The 19583-nt window shown below is 43.6% G+C and overlaps 1 protein-coding gene and 1 long non-coding RNA gene across 4 annotated transcripts in view; both read left to right on the top strand.

The window, feature by feature from the left end:
• Window positions 1-1049, top strand: part of LOC118222926 (hemicentin-2-like) — a 106710-nt gene extending 105661 nt beyond the window's left edge. For all 3 annotated transcript variants that reach the window (XM_035408867.1, XM_035408868.1, XM_035408866.1), the window contains 2 exons: window positions 27-503; window positions 861-1049. In XM_035408867.1, coding sequence (XP_035264758.1) covers window positions 27-503; window positions 861-1034 — 651 coding nt within the window. In that variant the 3' untranslated portion in view covers window positions 1035-1049. The remainder of the gene's footprint in view (window positions 1-26; window positions 504-860) is intronic.
• A 4800-nt stretch (window positions 1050-5849) lies between these two features.
• Window positions 5850-9397, top strand: LOC118222929. Its single transcript, XR_004764361.1, has 2 exons — window positions 5850-5976; window positions 9298-9397. It is a non-coding gene; the product is annotated as an uncharacterized LOC118222929 (long non-coding RNA).
• Window positions 9398-19583: the final 10186 nt, after the last annotated feature.

The following is a 19583-nucleotide window of genomic DNA, read 5'->3' on the forward strand; positions in this document are numbered from 1 at the left end:
TAATATTTTATTTCATTTCTCCACAGAATCACAAAATCAGGGTGAAGATTCTGAAGAGAGTAGAGTGCAGACTGTGGGGGGGAACTCTAAACACCCCTCCTCTGGCACTGTCCCGTTCAGCGCTCCTGAGTCTCCACCTGCTGCTCCACCCAAAACAGGAAGTGCAGAGGAGACAACTAACCCTCCAGAATCCAGCCCCTCTCCTACCCAGCCCCCTAATTCTCCCCCCCATTCAGCACCAGCTCCAGTACAGAATCAGGACCAGGAAGAGGAAACAGAAGGAGCAGCAGCAGCAGAATCTACTGATGAGACTGGAGCCAATCAGACAGCAGGAGCCCAGGGGCAGAGAGAGGAGGGGGGGGGGCAGGATGGAGGTAGTGATCGGGGCGGAGCTCAGCTCAGTGGGGCAGGAGGGGGAGGAGCTAAGAACACAACAGCAGATGCAGCCCAGGAGCTCCCCAGCAGCTCAGAGAAAGAGGAGGAGATTCAGGAGAGTCAGAAAAGTAAGTACAGAGAAGCAGCAGGTAACATTCTCAGTGAGAGACTCAGGCAGCTGCTCCTGCTCATTCTCGTGTGTGCAGGTGCTCTTGCTGCTCAGATACATTTACAGGTAGATTTATTTAGGTAGATTTATTTTATTTCTCCATAGAAAGATTAATTCAGGGTGAATATTTTGAATTTATTACACTGTATTGCTTAAGATAAAAAAATATCCCTTGCATTATTCTGTGTGAGCAGCAAGGACAAATAGGGATTGAATCCTGGCCTTGATGTAAAGCAGGATCAGATATTCACCTGTGAGCCTCCTTGCATTTGTACTGTACTCAGCACACACAGCGTCATTTCCTCTGTTTCTACAGGAAGTGCTGTGGCTGATGCAGCTGAGTATGGAGACTGGCTGGAGACAGGTAAGACCTGTGATGAGCATCAGAACACACATCTTACTGAGAGTAGAGACTCAGCTGTTCCTGGTGATTCTGTTATATGCAGGTGCAGTTGTTGCTCAGTCGCTGTGTGTGTGTGTGTGTGTATGAGTTTGTGTGTGTGTGTGTGTGTGTGAGACAGAGAGAGAGAGAGAATGAGAGAGCAGGAGAACATGGTGAGAAAAAAGGAATAGTACACTGAGTACAGAATGTATTTGAGCAGGGATAGACTACAGCAATAAATAAAGTACACTTTCAGAAAGAAATGTTCTGAAAAGTGTCTAAAAAGGTACAAACGTGTCACAGGGGTGGTACCCTATAGGTACAGAAAATGTACGTCATTTCCTCTGTTTCTGCAGTAAAGCAGGTTGCAGGCTGGTTTATCTCAGGTAAGACCCAGGATGAGCATCAGAAGACAGCACTGACTGAGCAGCACAAAGGGACTGATGGGAGTGCTGGAATTCCACAGGAGGAGAGTCAGACAGGTAAGTACAAAGAAGCAGCAGGTAACCTGCCAGTCAGTCACCTGCTTTACATCATATTTAATATTTCATTTCATTTTTCCACAGAATCACTAAATCAGGCTGAAGATTCTGAAGAGAGAGGAGTGGAGACTGAGGCGGGGAACTCTAAACACCCCTCCTCTGGTACTGTCCCGTTCAGCGCTCCTGAGTCTCCACCTGCTGCTCCACCCAAAACAGGAAATGAAGAGGAGACCTTCCACAGTCCCCCATCCAGCCCCTCTCCTCCCCACCCCCCTAATTCTCCCTCCCATCCAGCACCAGCTCCAGCTCCAGCACAGAATCAGGACCAGGAAGCAGAAACAGAAAGAGCAGCAACAGCAGAATCTACTGATGAGACTGGAGCCAATCAGACAGTAGGAGCCCAGAGGCAGAGAGAGAAGAGGGAGGGGCAGGATGGAGGTAGTGATGGGGGCCGAGCTCAGCCCAGTGGGGCAGGAGGGGGAGGAGCTGAGAACCCAACAGCAGATCCAGCCCAGGAGCTCCCCAGCAGCCCAGAGGAAGAGGAGGATATTCTGAGATGGGGTCCAGACACCGATGGGGGAGCAGCCCAGTGTAGTGAGGCAGGAGGGGGAGGGGACGAAAGAGTCCCAAAACCAGATTCAGATCAGGATATAAACCCCACATCAGCAGAGGAAAATCTAAGTGTCCCGTCCACTGAGCCATTAAGCACAGCTGATCCAGCCCAGGGACTCCCAGACACCACGGCCCGTTCCCCCCCTCACACTGGGGTGAGTGAGGAGTCCTGCTGTGCAGAGGAAAGCCCAACATCAGGGCCAAATCTGGAGCCCAACAGCACCTCTGAGGCAGAGGAAGAGAAGAAGAGAGGGAGAGAGGAGAGGAAGGATTCACAGGACAGAGGGGTGGAGCCCCCCCCAGACAAGCCTCCGAGAACCTATACCCCCTACAGCCCCTAAAAAACCCCTGCACCCCCTACAGCCCCTAAAACACCCTTAAACCCTTGAGCAGGACTGTCCCACAGGATGGAGAGACGCAGGAGAGCGGGGCACTGAGTCACATGACACAGGATGAAAAGACTGCAGACACAGGAAAAGCAGCTCCTAAGCCTGAGAACACAGGAGATAATTTCATGAACTGGGGCCTCATTTATAAAAATATTCTTATATTTATACTTGAACTTAGTCTCAAGATCATTTGCGATGGTGTGCTTATGTTCGATTCATAAAAGATACTGAGCATAAAAAACCTTGCATATGCAGGTTCTAAGAAGCCCATTTGTAACTTACGCACCTGTGATCTATAAATCTCAAATTAACTTAAAATTGATGATTGGACGGAGTGTAGCACAGTGGGTAAGGAACTGGACTTGTAACCGAAAGGTCGCAGGATCGATTCCTGGGTAGGACACTGCCGTTGTACCCTTGAGCAAGGTACTTAACCGCAATTGCTTCAGTATATATCCAGCTGTATGAATGGATACAATGTAAAATGCTATGTAAAAAGTTGTGTAAGTCGCTCTGGATAAGAACGTCTGCTAAATGCCTGTAATGTAATGTAATGGCACCTCAACGTGCCTTACAATCAGCAATTTCCCCTTATATAATGCTAGCACAAATGAGGGTTTAGTCAACCATGGACAAAAAGAGAAAAGCAAACTTTTTGGAAGATCATCATGCACAAAAAAGTAATTCCGGTCTCTGAAAACTCTCTCCCTTCTAAAAGCACGGTTTACATTGATTTCCATTAATGCAAGAACAGCCATGGTTACTTTTTTCTAATTTGACAAACTATTTATAGAACATTGCATCCTGTTTTTAATTCAAACCACCTTGCATCTGGCAATGAATTCCTCACACCTTTAATTGATCATTCCTATCATATTTTTCATAAAGCTAATGCAAAGTTCCCCACTGGCTTGGACGCATATTCGTCCCAAACTGCAATACCCCTACATAACCAGCAGGAAAACCACTTACCACTCAAGTCTAGACGTTGTGTAGGGATAATATCATTTCCACGTCAAAGTAAGGTTTTACAAATAACTACTTACATGTGGTTTTCTGCGTAAGTCCACTTAAGATCAAAATTGATCATAAGTACGTTTTATAAATGAGGCCCCTGTTCTGTATTTAATTCAGCTATGAAGGTGTTCCTGTGCTAATCCTTCTCATTTATCTTTCATGATCTGTAGATTATAGTGTGTGATGTGCACCAGTGCAGCCCCTGTCACTTGTATATACTGAAGCCCACAATTATGAAGAAATGAATCTATGTATTAGCAGAACCAGTTGAGAACAAATCGTTTGTTATTGTGATATTATATTTTCTATTAAATTGAGGCATTCATTATAGTCATTGAATTTAAAAAAAAAATTGATTCTATAATATTCCATGCCCTGTTTTGTATTGTTATCTATTTGAAATGTACTTTGTTAATCTTATGTACAGTAGGTATACACTGTATGGAGAGTCTATTCCATCTGACCAATAGGGGAGCCAGTTGTTCTGCAGCCCTACCTGTACTTCATGCCTTTTGACCACATAAAGCCCAAAGACCCTCCGCTCTGTCTTGCCATCCTCTGTACATCCCAGCTGCAGAACACAGCGCTGTCTAACTTCAGTAGGCCCTGCACACAGGCCAGATTAGTGCTGTGACGAGCACCTTCACTCATCGATGTCGTCTCCCTGGGGGGATTTCCATCACAGTAACATCTACTCTACGTTACCCAAAGCCGCGTGCTATACATTTGAACATCCAGTCCTGAAAGGAAGTGTTTTACTGTACAGGAGTTATTTTGACCATTTTTCAGTTTTATTGTGCAATTTGTGGACGTGGAGCCATCCTTCTTGGTTCAGGGTGGTGAGGGAGAGGTGTACTCCTCTGCAGCTTTTGGGAGAGGGAGGTTCTTTAGGGAAGTCTTCCACACTCCTCAGGTGGGCCAGGTGTCTCCAAGGTATTGTTCCACCCACCCTCACGTTCCTCCTGTTGCTGCACAGACCCCCTCAGAACGCCAGCGACGTAGATCTCAGTGACCTCATAACCCAGTCGGCCAGTCAGATGGCTGAGTCTTTAGCAGCACAGTTGCATAGTGATATGCGCAAACAGCGATAGCACAGACTCAACACAGCAGCTGCTGCGCCTGCCCCTCAGCATGCAGAAATATAAAATGACCTCATCAGCAGGCAGTAATTTAAATCTCTGTAAAAATTAATGGCTTTTAGAACAAGCGAGTCCCCCCTCTCTCCTGGTTAGTGAAAATAATGGACACTATTAAATATTTTTGTGTAATATTTTAAATGTATTTTGTGTTTACACAGTTTCGGTTTGTCTAATATTACATTTTGTCTAAAGATCTGAAACCATTCAGACAAATATGCAATAGTAAAGGAAATCAGGAAGGGGCAAATACTGTTTTTAGGCATTGTATTTATAAGCTACACATATACAAAGCGATATACAAAAAAATTGTTTTGATTATAATTTAACATTTATCCAAAGCGCGAATTTCCCACGATCTTACTTGAACAATAGAGTTTATTTATTGATTATTTTACTTACTTATTTGCCTTATGCTGAAATGCATTAACCCATTTCATGTAAAGAGTAAACAGGCTCCCTTAAACCCTGCTGAAAATTCCACCTAATACCAGCAGGGATTCTAAACTGGTTTAAGCTGTGTTTTTGACACTTATTGCTGGTCATATTTGTTCTGTGACTGGTCAGAGCTGGTCTCTAGCTGGACAATGCTGGTCAAAGCTGTTCAACCCTTGTGTTGTCTTAAGGGTCAAAAAAAAAAGTTCAAGACTGTTATTGTTTCCCTTCAATAAAATGCATTCAAAACAACTTTCTGCACATATCTGCTACTTTCTTAGGCTATACAAGTGCTATCTCATGCAAAAAAAAAAAAATGTTTACACCTATGCAGTACCTTTAGCAATAATAATAATAATAATAATAATCATAATAATAATAATAATAATAATAATAATAAACCTATACTTTAATAAAGAAAACAATTATGACTGGGGTGTTGTAATAAAAATGAGTAGTGTCCACTGATTAAATGCAGTCTTTCTGCACTGTGAACAGGGAAAACCCAGATATTCACAAAGTTTGTGATGAATGACAGGTTGTTTCTTCATGCAAAATAGATTTGGGATTTAAAATTCAATTAAGCTGCTTTATTTTAGGGGTTTAGTGAAGGCGGGTCATTAGGACAAGGGGAGCATACAGAATGTTAACACTACACAAGGATTAAGATGGTAGAGTAAACTGGTGGTCAAACTGGTGGATATGCTGGTGACTATATAGGCTAGTCAGCTGGAGAACAGTTGGTCGGCCAGTTAAGTGTCAAAAACACAGTTTAAACCAGCTTGGCCAGCTATACTGGTTTAAAATTGAATTTTCAGCAGGGAAGTATTCACATCAAATATGATTTTACTTTCACTTTTACGGTGCTTCTCCGGAGATACGTGTTCATAATAATCGAGTCCAGTGTGAAGGCGAGCAATGACACACAGCCATGTCAGAATCACTACGGCGTTATTTATCTTCGCGAACTTCAAATTCGGTAAGAGCTGTTGTCCTAAATCACTTCGGTAATTATTCGTTCTGTGCGATTTACAAGTCAGAACCTTTTTCAGAGGTTGTATGTTTAGCTACCTATCTGGCTAATATGTCAGATTAATATGCAGTTGGCTAAAATAGCCGTGCTGTAAACGAACGACCCTACCTGTTTTGTATTTGACGGTTTCGCCGAGTTTCCGACATGACCCCGGAACTTTCTGGCTGTGAATTCGTTTTTTCCCTTTCTGTCTATTTTAGATGTAATATTCGGGCGCATGCTACTCAGAGAGTGAACGTATTTTCAGAGACATACCATAGACCATGTAGACGACATACTATACATTTTGTCAAAATATAATGAGATCATAACAAAACTCAATGACGAGAATATGCCATTCAGGCAAAAAAAAAATACTCAATTTTCCTAATTAAATTGTACCTAGGGCTCTGATTATCTACAGGCGAGATAGTATCTAACACCGTATCAAGCGTAGTCTTGAAAATTCCCGGGGTTTCTGCTTCTACTATGTGGTCTGGCAGGCTATTCCACTCTGCGTGAAAAGATTGTATTATCTTTACGGAATTTACCTTTTACCTAATTTTTATTTATTTCTCATCGCTCTGCTAACAGAACTCAACCTCGTAATCTCGTAGTTCACTTTGATAATCCCCTTTGTTAAATTAAAAGCCGAAATCAAATCACCCTAATATAATGGGATATCCGATATCATGAACTTCTCCGTTAGTTAATGTTTGTCAGAACAAAGCCATCAGAAAATCGGGTTGTGACAGATTCCAGTAAAATGTATGGGCGTGAAAGACGTAGATGACACTTTTGTTTATATCACCTAGTGTATATGTTACACTTAGAATTATGCATGTAGACAGGACGGATGTGCAGATACGCTATCTGCGTCTACAGGCTGTTGGTGTCCGTCAACTAGGCTTGCAAAACCACAGGATTGCACAGAATAAATTTTTTTTTTTTTTTTAAATGGAAGAGGGAGAGGTGAGTTTTAAGCCCTTGTTTTAAAAGTTCAGACTGACTCTACTTCCCTGACAATGCCCGCCAGACTGTTCCTCAGCAGAGGGGCTCTGTATGAAATGCTCCACCACCTACTGTTTGTTAGTTTTTTATTTTTTATTTTGGGGACAAGATGTCCTGAATCTTGGGAATGTAGAATTTGTGTGGGAACATAAGGTGTGTGCAGGTTGGAAAGGTATGAGCTGGGTGGGACCACAAAGTGATTTGTAAGTCAGAAGCAGTACTTTAAAATCAACTCAGAATTTGATAGGTTGCCAAAGAAGGGATGCAAGGACTGGGGTAATGTGTTCTGATCCCCTAGCTCTGCTCAAGATTCTGGCTGCTGTGAGTTGAGGAGAGTAGTGCATAGCCAGATAACAGCACATTGCAATAATCTAGCCTGGAAGAAACAAATGCATGAGCATATAATAGGATTATTATTGGTCCTTATATATCAGTTTTGTCTGGATTAAGGAGGAGAAAGATGGTGACCAGGTGGGGTACCATGCCTGTTTTCACATGAACGACTGCATTCAAATAAAGATGTATGCTGTGTTTATGGAGGATATTTCCCAGAGGTAGAATGCAAAGGGAAATCAAGAAAGGCTTAAGGAGAGAACCCCACGGGACCCTTCATTTGACCCTACAGTGGTCTGAGGATTTATCTCTAACATGATTAAACTGAAATCTGTCTCCCAGGTATTTTGTGTGTCGTCCTCTAGGTTTTCATTTTAACCCTAATTTGCCACAACCTGATTCTACTACAACTCAACGAGATCTCTAGATGCTGAATGTGGTGTGCTTTGTTAGGTTTGGAATGAAAACATACAGGAAGGTAGATCTCTAGGAATGGGGTTGGGCAGCCCTGGTCTACAGTATCAAATGCTGCACTGAGATCAAGTAAGACGAGTACAGGAGTTGATTTCTGATCTGAGGCTAGGAGGAGGTCATTGAACCTTGAGAAATGCCGTCACTGTGCTGTGATGGGGCGGAACCCAGACTGAAGGTTTTCATACACACTATCCATCTTCAGAAAGCTGCTAGACTTGTTTGTTACAGCTTTGTGAAGTAGTTTCGATAAGAAGAGAAGATTAGAGATAGTTCTGCAGTTTTGGGGGCTAAAGTGTTAACATTAGGCCTTTTCAGCTGGAGCTTGATGACAGCAACTTTAACTGGGTTGGGTTCACAACCAGAGGAAAGAGATCCAAAAAACAACTTGAGGATTTGGAGAACATTACAACTTAAAAACACTCTTCAAGGGATACGGGCAGGAATGCTTCAAGTGTCAAAAATTAGGCTCCTCCCAGCCCTGCTTCTTCAGTGGATAAGAGTGCAAGGGGAGATCTGTCAGTGAGCCACTGATTAAAGTGATGTGATTGATTTTATATACACTTGGACTTTTATAGATTTGTGTCTTTGATGTGGCACAACATTTAAAGACCAAATACGAGATGATATGCAAGAGGAGAAAACTCAGGGACAAGTCTTTAAAAAAATGTGGGAAAATACAGGCAGCATTGCATTGGAATAGCACTTGATTAGACTTAGTGCAGAATTGTTCATGCTTTTTGCATAACCTGTAAGGAGAAGGAATGACAATAAACTTAAACTAACTAAGAATCAGAATGAGCTAACTTTAAACTACAACAGCTGCTGGTGTGTGTAACACCTTTCAACCGACTTAAGGTAATGCTGAGACTGTTTTTCTAAGATGAGAAACATTATCTGGTTGTAAAATGAATCAATGTTTCAAAATCACATTTTAAATGTGGATCCAGCCTCTCATTTCTTTAAGGGCAAAAAGCTATTTCCCTGAGTAAAATACTTAACCATAAAATACTGAGTGTTATGATTACCTCCTAGTTTGACTTAGCATAGGTTAGGTCAGAGTAATGTTCACTGTGTGAACTGGACTTAAATGTGTTCATGGCTATGAATAACTGTACAAAATGAGTAGAGTACCTTATCCGACCTGTGTTTTGTAGTTGTCCCAATGACCTTTTGTATGCACTTATTGTACGTCGCTTTGGATAAATAATAAATAAATGTAATGTAATATTTAATGAATGAGTTTGTCAAGTAGTTATATTTGCCAGGTGTCCTGGACTAGTGCCAGCAAAGGAACATATCTGATAACAAACCAGCCACCAAGTTTCAGTCTCTCAATCCACCTACCTGCATACCAGCTAACCTCAGATTTGCTCATAAACAGATTCTGTAGAGAGCATGCATATGTTCCTAATGTCCTTAAAAAAACAAAATTGCTCATGATTTGTATTAATATACTTCACTCTCTTGCAGGTGATGTCACATCTGAGATCATTGTCCAGTCTAATGGGAACTTCACACTACAGCCTAATGTTCAGGGTACTCTGGAGGAAATTTTGTGGAGGTGGAATAATCATAAGGTGGTTGAATTTGACCAGGAGGAGGTGGTTGACTACGGGCAGTTTAAAGGCCGGACAATCCTGGACCTCACAACGGGAGCCCTGACCCTCACACATCTCACAGAGGCTGACAGTGGGAAGTATGTTGGTGAGCTGCAGATCAAGGGAGAGCTGGTGTACCATCATCAGATGGTGAAAGTGTTTGGTGAGTTTGCTTCTACTGAATGGCCCAACTTTTGGATCCCCGACCGACTGACCACATTACTAAAGGAACTCCTACCAGTATTGAGTGAACCTATGCTAAACATCTTTAACTGATCTCTTTCCTCTGGTTGTGAACCCAACCCAGTTAAAGTCATCAAGCTCCTGCTGAAAGAGCCTAATGTGGGTTTTCATCACAGAGATCTAGCCATATGTTCTGAAAGAAATTATACGGTTGCTGCTGAAATGCTCCTAGCATACCAGGCAGTCAAGGGATCAGCCCCAGCCTACCTCCACAAGATATTCAAACCCTACATGCCAGCCAGACCCCTCCGTTCTGCTACCTCAGGACGCCTGGCACCTCCCCCTCTTCGCACCTGCGCTTCCCGAACACGTCTCCTGTCTGTTCTGGCCCCACGATGGAGGAATGACCTCCCCGTGGAGGTCAGAACAGCTGAGATACTGACCCACTTCAAGTGACGACTGAAGACTCACCTCTTCAGGCTGCACCTCTCCCCATCCCTCCCTACCTCCCTGTAAATGACTGTAAGCTTAGGGTTGTAACTAGGTAGCTGTTTTGTAGGTGACTTAGTTAATGCACCTGTCTTAACTACTGCTTGTATTTTTGCATAGACTGCGTTGTTGCTGTTCTCGTTTGTGTTAGTGTTAATCAGTTTAACCTCTTCTCCTTACTTCTCTCTAGGGTTTTCGTCATACTTGTTCCTGGTTATGGTTATACACTTTGTTGTACGTCGCTCTGGATAAGAGCATCTGCCAAATGCCTGTAATGTAATGTAATGAAATACACCTTCAACCATTTTGTTGGTCACTGAAAGTCTGTGCATCTGCTCTCTGTGAGTCACAGAGGTTCATCTCACACACCTGTAACCTGCTCTCTGTGAGTCACACAGGTCGTCTCACACACCTGTAACCTGCACTGTGTGAGTCACACTGGTTCATCTCACACACCTGTAACTTGCTCTCTGAGTCACACAGGTTCATCTCACACACCTGTAACTTGCTCTCTGAGTCACACAGGTTCATCTCACACACCTGTAACTTGCTCTCTGAGTCACACAGGTTCATCTCACACACCTGTAACTTGCTCTCTGTGAGTCACACAGGTTCATCTCACACACCTGTAACCGGTATAACTGGTTGGTCTATCCCAGAAAAATAGCACACCTGTATGGGATTTGTGTGCAGGTGTGGGAGAGGAAGTTGGTCTGTAACCACAAGGATATGGGTGTGAATAGTATGTGAGACCCTACAGTCATACCCTAGTGTTTCAGTAAAAAAGCGCTTTATATCACTCCATCATGTGGGTCAGGTGTGTTAATCCATGAAAGACAATGCTAAAGTTAGCTGTGAGGTCACAAGCCTTTGTTCTCCATGTAGATGCTGTAGGTAAACCAGCAGTCACCTGCCAAGTGAACGGCTCCTCAGTAACCCTGCTGTGCTCTGGGGGCGACAGACCAAGCACTCAGTACAGGTGGGAGGGGCCTGCCATAGAGCCCCAGCCAGGGTCCCAGCTGAAGATAGAGGCAGCAGAGAGCTCTGATGCAGTCTACACCTGTGTGCTGCACAACCCTGTGGGTGAGAGCAGAACAGACTTTCCTGTAAAGAGCTGCTTCCCTGCTCCAGGTAAGGCCCACTCAGCTGATGTAGGGACTGAGCACAGGCCTGCCATCCTGGCTGCCACAGTCTGCTTTTTACTACTACTACACGCTCTGGCTAACACACAGACACACACACACATGCATACACACACATACGCACACACATACACACTCGCAGAGTCATAACAGGCATTACCATTGGAAAACTTTTTTCTGACTTCACAGTCCAGAGAGAGATTTTCTTCAATATATATCACTCACTACTACAACAAACACATATACCACATATTCTAGCACATACAACTGATTTTTTGTTGTAACAGATGTGTAGCACTTAACTTTGATTATGACTTCTGATGTAAAAACTGCTGTGTTGGCAAAGTGAGGATTAAGTGAAATGTGTTTCATTTTCTGAATCCAGCAGTTTTAACAGTTAAAACCCTCGATTGACATCCGGCACTCTGAATACCGAACACAAGTGCATCAACAGTTAAAACCCCTCACTTATCCTACATATAAAATACATTTGGTAAATTGAATTTCATCTTATTATCGAAGATGGGGCGGTACGGTGGTGCAGTGGGTAGCACTGTCGCCTCACAGCAAGAAGGTTTTGGGTTCAAATCTTGGCTTGGGGCCTTTCTGTGTGAAGTTTGCATGTTCTCCCCATGTCCGTGTGGATTTCCTCCCACAGTCCAAAGACCTGCAGGTAGGCTAATTGGAGACTCTAAATTGGCCATAGGAATGGGTGTGTGAGTGAATGGTGTGTGTCCAGGGTGTATTCCTGCCTCTCGCCCAATGCATGCTGGGATAGGCTCCAGCACCCCTCGCAACCCAGCTCATGATTAGCGAGTATAAATAATGGATGGGTGGATTATCAAAGTATCAATAATTAAATTGCAGAATTCATTGATAGGCAGAGCAATCTGTTGGATTAACCTTTATCAAATGGACAACTCAGAACCAGATTAAAATTAAGAAATTCATTAAGTTACAACAAAGATTCACATATGATAAAGACGAGGTTCTGCTACCTTAAAGAAAAGAAAACACAATGTTACCGACATGGACAAGTTACAGTCACAAAGGAAATGAGTGAATAAACCAAACCACGGCCAGTTCTCCCAAACATGCCCCAGGAAACCAAGATCACAGTCCAACAACCAAAACGCAGAGAGAAGACCTGTAACATGGCTTCATTGCCCCATGGATGTTCCCTTTCATGTTAGTGGAGTGGAGAGCGGGGAGAGAAAACGGATACAATCCCATGGTCATATAAATGATAATGTCTGTTTCTCAAAGATCAGAATCTAAAGACTAGATGATCCGACAACAGGGTTAAAAAAAGACATTTGATCAACAGCTCAGCTGAACTGAGTCACTAAAAGTCTGTGCATCTGCTATCTGAGAGTCACACAGGTTCATCTCACACACCTGTAACCTGTATAACAGGTTGGTCTATCCAAGAAAAATATCATGCCTGTATGGGATTTGTGTGCAGGTGTGGGAGGGGAAGTTAGTCTGTAACCACAAGGATATGGGAGTGAATAGCATGTGAGACCCTACAGTCATACCCTAGTGTTGCAGTGAAAAAGAGCTTTATATCACTCGATCATGTGGGTCAGGTGTGTTAATCCATGAAAGACAATGCTAAAGTTAGCTGTGAGGTCACAAGCCTTTGTTCTCCATGTGGATGCTGTAGGTAAACCAGCAGTCACCTGCCAAGTGAACGGCCCCTCAGTAACCCTGCTGTGCTCTGGGGGCGACAGACCAAGCACTCAGTACAGGTGGGAGGGGCCTGCCATAGAGCCCCAGCCAGGGTCCCAGCTGAAGATAGAGGCAGCAGAGAGCTCTGATGCAATCTACACCTGTGTGCTGCACAACCCTGTGGGTGAGAGCAGAACAGACTTTCCTGTAAAGAGCTGCTTCCCTGCTCCAGGTAAGGCCCACTCAGCTGATGTAGGGACTGAGCACAGGCCTGTCATTCTGGCTGCCACAGTCTGCTTTTTACTACTACTACACGCTCTGGCTAACACACAGACACACAAACACATGCATACACACACACGCGCACACACACACACACACGCACACACACACTGGCAGAGTCATAACAGGCATTACCGTTGGAAAACCTTTTTCCGACTTCACAGTCCAGAGAGAGACTTTCTTCAATTTAGATCACTCACTACTACAACAAACACATATACCACATATTCTAGCACATACAATGGATTTTTTGTTGTAACAGATGTGTAGCACTTAACTTTGATTATGACTTCTGATGTAAAAACTGCTGTGTTGGCAAAGTGAGGATTAAGTGAAATATGTTTCATTTTCTGAATCCAGCAGTTTTAACAGTTAAAACCCTCGATTGACATCCGGCACTCTGAATACCGAACACAAGTGCATCAACAGTTAAAACCCCTCACTTATCCTACATATAAAATACATTTGGTAAATTTAATTTCATCTTATTATCTAAGATGGGGCAGTACGGTGGTGTAGTGGGTAGCACTGTCGCCTCATAGCAAGAAGGTTATGGGTTCAAATCTTGGCTTGGGGCCTTTCTCTGTGAAGTTTGCATGTTCTCCCTATGTCCGTGTGGATTTCCTCCCACAGTCCAAACACATGCAGGTAGGCTAATTGGAGACTCTAAATTGGCCATAGGAATGGGTGTGTGAGTGAGTTAATGGTGTGTGTCCAGGGTGTATTCCTGCCTCTCACCCAATGCATGCTGGGATAGGCTCCAGCACCCCTCGCAACCCAGCTCATGATTAGCGGGTATAAATAATGGATGGGTGGATTATCAAAGTATCAATAATTAAATTGCCGAATTCATTGATAGGCAGAGCAATCTGTTGGATTAACCTTTATCAAATGGACAACTCAGAACCAGATTAAAATTAAGAAATTCATTAAGTTACAACAAAGATTCACACATGATAAAGACGAGGTTCTGCTACCTTAAAGAAAAGAAAACACAATGTTACCGACATGGACAAGTTACAGTCACAGAGGAAATGAGTGAATAAACCAAACCACGGCCAGTTCTCCTGAACATGCCCCAGGAAACCAAGATCACAGTCCAAAAACCAAAACGCAGAGATAAGACCTGTAACATGGCTTCATTGCCCCATGGATGTTCCCTTTCATGTTAGTGGAGTGGAGAGCAGGGAGAGAAAACGGATACAATCCCATGGTCATATAAATGATAATGACTGTTTCTCAAAGATCAGAATCTAAAGACTAGATTATCCGACAACAGGGTTAAAAAAAAAAAAGACATTTGATCAACAGCTCAGCTGAACTGAGTCACTAAAAATCTGTGCATCTGCTCTCTGTGAGTCACACAGGTTCATCTCACACACCTGTAACCTGTATAACAGGTTGGTCTATCCCAGAAAAATAGCACACCTGTATGGGATTTGTGTGCAGGTGTGGGAGGGGAAGTTAGTTTGTAACCGCAAGGATATGGGAGTGAATAGCATGAGACCCTACAGTCATACCCTAGTGTTTCAGTAAAAAAGAGCTTTACATTACTCGATCATGTGGGTCAGGTGTGTTAATCCATGAAAGACAATGCTAAAGTTAGCTGTGAGGTCACAAGCCTTTGTTCTCCATGTAGATGCTGTAGGTAAACCAGCAGTCACCTGCCAAGTGAACGGCTCCTCAGTAACCCTGCTGTGCTCTGGGGGCGACAGACCAAGCACTCAGTACAGGTGGGAGGGGCCTGCCATAGAGCCCCAGCCAGGGTCCCAGCTGAAGATAGAGGTAGCAGAGAGCTCTGATGCAGTCTACACCTGTGTGCTGCACAACCCTGTGGGTGAGAGCAGAACAGACTTTCCTGTAAAGAGTTGCTTCCCTGCTCCAGGTAAGGCCCACTCAGCTGATGTAGGGACTGAGCACAGGCCTGTCATTCTGGCTGCCACAGTCTGCTTTTTACTACTACTACACGCTCTGGCTAACACACAGACACACAAACACATGCATACACACACACGCGCACACGCACACACACACTCGCAGAGTCATAACAGGCATTACCGTTGGAAAACTTTTTTCCGACTTCACAGTCCAGAGAGAGACTTTCTTCAATTTAGATCACTCACTACTACAACAAACACATATACCACATATTCTAGCACATACAACGGATTTTTTGTTGTAACAGATGTGTAGCACTTAACTTTAATTATGACTTCTGATGTAAAAACTGCTGTGTTGGCAAAGTGAGGATTAAGTGAAATATGTTTCATTTTCTGAATCCAGCCGTTTTAACAGTTAAAACCCTCGATTGACATCCGGCACTCTGAATACCGAACACAAGTGCATCAACAGTTAAAACCCCTCACTTATCCTACATATAAAATACATTTGGTAAATTGAATTTCATCTTATTATCGAAGATGGGGCGGTACGGTGGTGCAGTGGGTAGCACTGTCGCCTCATAGCAAGAAGGTCATAGGTTCAAATCTTGGCTTGGGGCCTTTCTGTGTGAAGTTTGCATGTTCTCCCTATGTCCGTGTGGGTTTCCTCCCACAGTCCAAAGACATGCAGGTAGTCTAATTGGAGACTCTAAATTGGCCATAGGAACGGGTGTGTGAGTGAATGATGTGTGTCCAGGGTGTATTCCTGCATCTCGCCCAATGCATGCTGGGATAGGCTCCAGCACCCCCCGCAACCCAGCTCAGGATTAGCAGGTATAGATAATGGATGGATGGATTAGCAGAGTATCAATAATTAATTAAATTGCCAAATTCATTGATAGGCAGAGCAATCTGTCTGATCAACCTTTATCAAATGGATAACTCAGAACCGGATTAAAATTAAGAAATTAATTAAGTTACAACAAAGATTCACATATGATAAAGACGAGGTTCTGCTACCTTAAAGAAAAGAAAACACAATGTTACCGACATGGACAAGTTACAGTCACAAAGGAAATGAGTGAAAAAACCAAACCACGGCCAGTTCTCCCAAACATGCCCCAGGAAACCAAGATCACAGTCCAACAACCAAAACGCAGAGAGAAGACCTGTAACATGGCTTCATTGCCCCATGGATGTTCCCTTTCATGTTAGTGGAGTGGAGAGCGGGGAGAGAAAACGGATACAATCCCATGGTCATATAAATGATAATGTCTGTTTCTCAAAGATCAGAATCTAAAGACTAGATGATCCGACAACAGGGTTAAAAAAAGACATTTGATCAACAGCTCAGCTGAACTGAGTCACTAAAAGTCTGTGCATCTGCTATCTGAGAGTCACACAGGTTCATCTCACACACCTGTAACCTGTATAACAGGTTGGTCTATCCAAGAAAAATATCATGCCTGTATGGGATTTGTGTGCAGGTGTGGGAGGGGAAGTTAGTCTGTAACCACAAGGATATGGGAGTGAATAGCATGTGAGACCCTACAGTCATACCCTAGTGTTGCAGTGAAAAAGAGCTTTATATCACTCGATCATGTGGGTCAGGTGTGTTAATCCATGAAAGACAATGCTAAAGTTAGCTGTGAGGTCACAAGCCTTTGTTCTCCATGTGGATGCTGTAGGTAAACCAGCAGTCACCTGCCAAGTGAACGGCCCCTCAGTAACCCTGCTGTGCTCTGGGGGCGACAGACCAAGCACTCAGTACAGGTGGGAGGGGCCTGCCATAGAGCCCCAGCCAGGGTCCCAGCTGAAGATAGAGGCAGCAGAGAGCTCTGATGCAATCTACACCTGTGTGCTGCACAACCCTGTGGGTGAGAGCAGAACAGACTTTCCTGTAAAGAGCTGCTTCCCTGCTCCAGGTAAGGCCCACTCAGCTGATGTAGGGACTGAGCACAGGCCTGTCATTCTGGCTGCCACAGTCTGCTTTTTACTACTACTACACGCTCTGGCTAACACACAGACACACAAACACATGCATACACACACACGCGCACACACACACACACACGCACACACACACTGGCAGAGTCATAACAGGCATTACCGTTGGAAAACCTTTTTCCGACTTCACAGTCCAGAGAGAGACTTTCTTCAATTTAGATCACTCACTACTACAACAAACACATATACCACATATTCTAGCACATACAATGGATTTTTTGTTGTAACAGATGTGTAGCACTTAACTTTGATTATGACTTCTGATGTAAAAACTGCTGTGTTGGCAAAGTGAGGATTAAGTGAAATATGTTTCATTTTCTGAATCCAGCAGTTTTAACAGTTAAAACCCTCGATTGACATCCGGCACTCTGAATACCGAACACAAGTGCATCAACAGTTAAAACCCCTCACTTATCCTACATATAAAATACATTTGGTAAATTTAATTTCATCTTATTATCTAAGATGGGGCAGTACGGTGGTGTAGTGGGTAGCACTGTCGCCTCATAGCAAGAAGGTTATGGGTTCAAATCTTGGCTTGGGGCCTTTCTCTGTGAAGTTTGCATGTTCTCCCTATGTCCGTGTGGATTTCCTCCCACAGTCCAAACACATGCAGGTAGGCTAATTGGAGACTCTAAATTGGCCATAGGAATGGGTGTGTGAGTGAGTTAATGGTGTGTGTCCAGGGTGTATTCCTGCCTCTCACCCAATGCATGCTGGGATAGGCTCCAGCACCCCTCGCAACCCAGCTCATGATTAGCGGGTATAAATAATGGATGGGTGGATTATCAAAGTATCAATAATTAAATTGCCGAATTCATTGATAGGCAGAGCAATCTGTTGGATTAACCTTTATCAAATGGACAACTCAGAACCAGATTAAAATTAAGAAATTCATTAAGTTACAACAAAGATTCACACATGATAAAGACGAGGTTCTGCTACCTTAAAGAAAAGAAAACACAATGTTACCGACATGGACAAGTTACAGTCACAGAGGAAATGAGTGAATAAACCAAACCACGGCCAGTTCTCCTGAACATGCCCCAGGAAACCAAGATCACAGTCCAAAAACCAAAACGCAGAGATAAGACCTGTAACATGGCTTCATTGCCCCATGGATGTTCCCTTTCATGTTAGTGGAGTGGAGAGCAGGGAGAGAAAACGGATACAATCCCATGGTCATATAAATGATAATGACTGTTTCTCAAAGATCAGAATCTAAAGACTAGATTATCCGACAACAGGGTTAAAAAAAAAAAAGACATTTGATCAACAGCTCAGCTGAACTGAGTCACTAAAAATCTGTGCATCTGCTCTCTGTGAGTCACACAGGTTCATCTCACACACCTGTAACCTGTATAACAGGTTGGTCTATCCCAGAAAAATAGCACACCTGTATGGGATTTGTGTGCAGGTGTGGGAGGGGAAGTTAGTTTGTAACCGCAAGGATATGGGAGTGAATAGCATGAGACCCTACAGTCATACCCTAGTGTTTCAGTAAAAAAGAGCTTTACATTACTCGATCATGTGGGTCAGGTGTGTTAATCCATGAAAGACAATGCTAAAGTTAGCTGTGAGGTCACAAGCCTTTGTTCTCCATGTAGATGCTGTAGGTAAACCAGCAGTCACCTGCCAAGTGAACGGCTCCTCAGTAACCCTGCTGTGCTCTGGGGGCGACAGACCAAGCACTCAGTACAGGTGGGAGGGGCCTGCCATAGAGCCCCAGCCAGGGTCCCAGCTGAAGATAGAGGTAGCAGAGAGCTCTGATGCAGTCTACACCTGTGTGCTGCACAACCCTGTGGGTGAGAGCAGAACAAACTTTCCTGTAAAGAGTTGCTTCCCTGCTCCAGGTAAGGCCCACTCAGCTGATGTAGGGACTGAGCACAGGCCTGTCATTCTGGCTGCCACAGTCTGCTTTTTACTACTACTACACGCTCTGGCTAACACACAGACACACAAACACATGCATACACACACACGCGCACACGCACACACACACTCGCAGAGTCATAACAGGCATTACCGTTGGAAAACTTTTTTCCGACTTCACAGTCCAGAGAGAGACTTTCTTCAATTTAGATCACTCACTACTACAACAAACACATATACCACATATTCTAGCACATACAACGGATTTTTTGTTGTAACAGATGTGTAGCACTTAACTTTAATTATGACTTCTGATGTAAAAACTGCTGTGTTGGCAAAGTGAGGATTAAGTGAAATATGTTTCATTTTCTGAATCCAGCCGTTTTAACAGTTAAAACCCTCGATTGACATCCGGCACTCTGAATACCGAACACAAGTGCATCAACAGTTAAAACCCCTCACTTATCCTACATATAAAATACATTTGGTAAATTGAATTTCATCTTATTATCGAAGATGGGGCGGTACGGTGGTGCAGTGGGTAGCACTGTCGCCTCATAGCAAGAAGGTCATAGGTTCAAATCTTGGCTTGGGGCCTTTCTGTGTGAAGTTTGCATGTTCTCCCTATGTCC

This window comes from Anguilla anguilla, chromosome 3, assembly GCF_013347855.1.
Source record: "Anguilla anguilla isolate fAngAng1 chromosome 3, fAngAng1.pri, whole genome shotgun sequence".
NCBI lineage: Eukaryota > Metazoa > Chordata > Actinopteri > Anguilliformes > Anguillidae > Anguilla > Anguilla anguilla.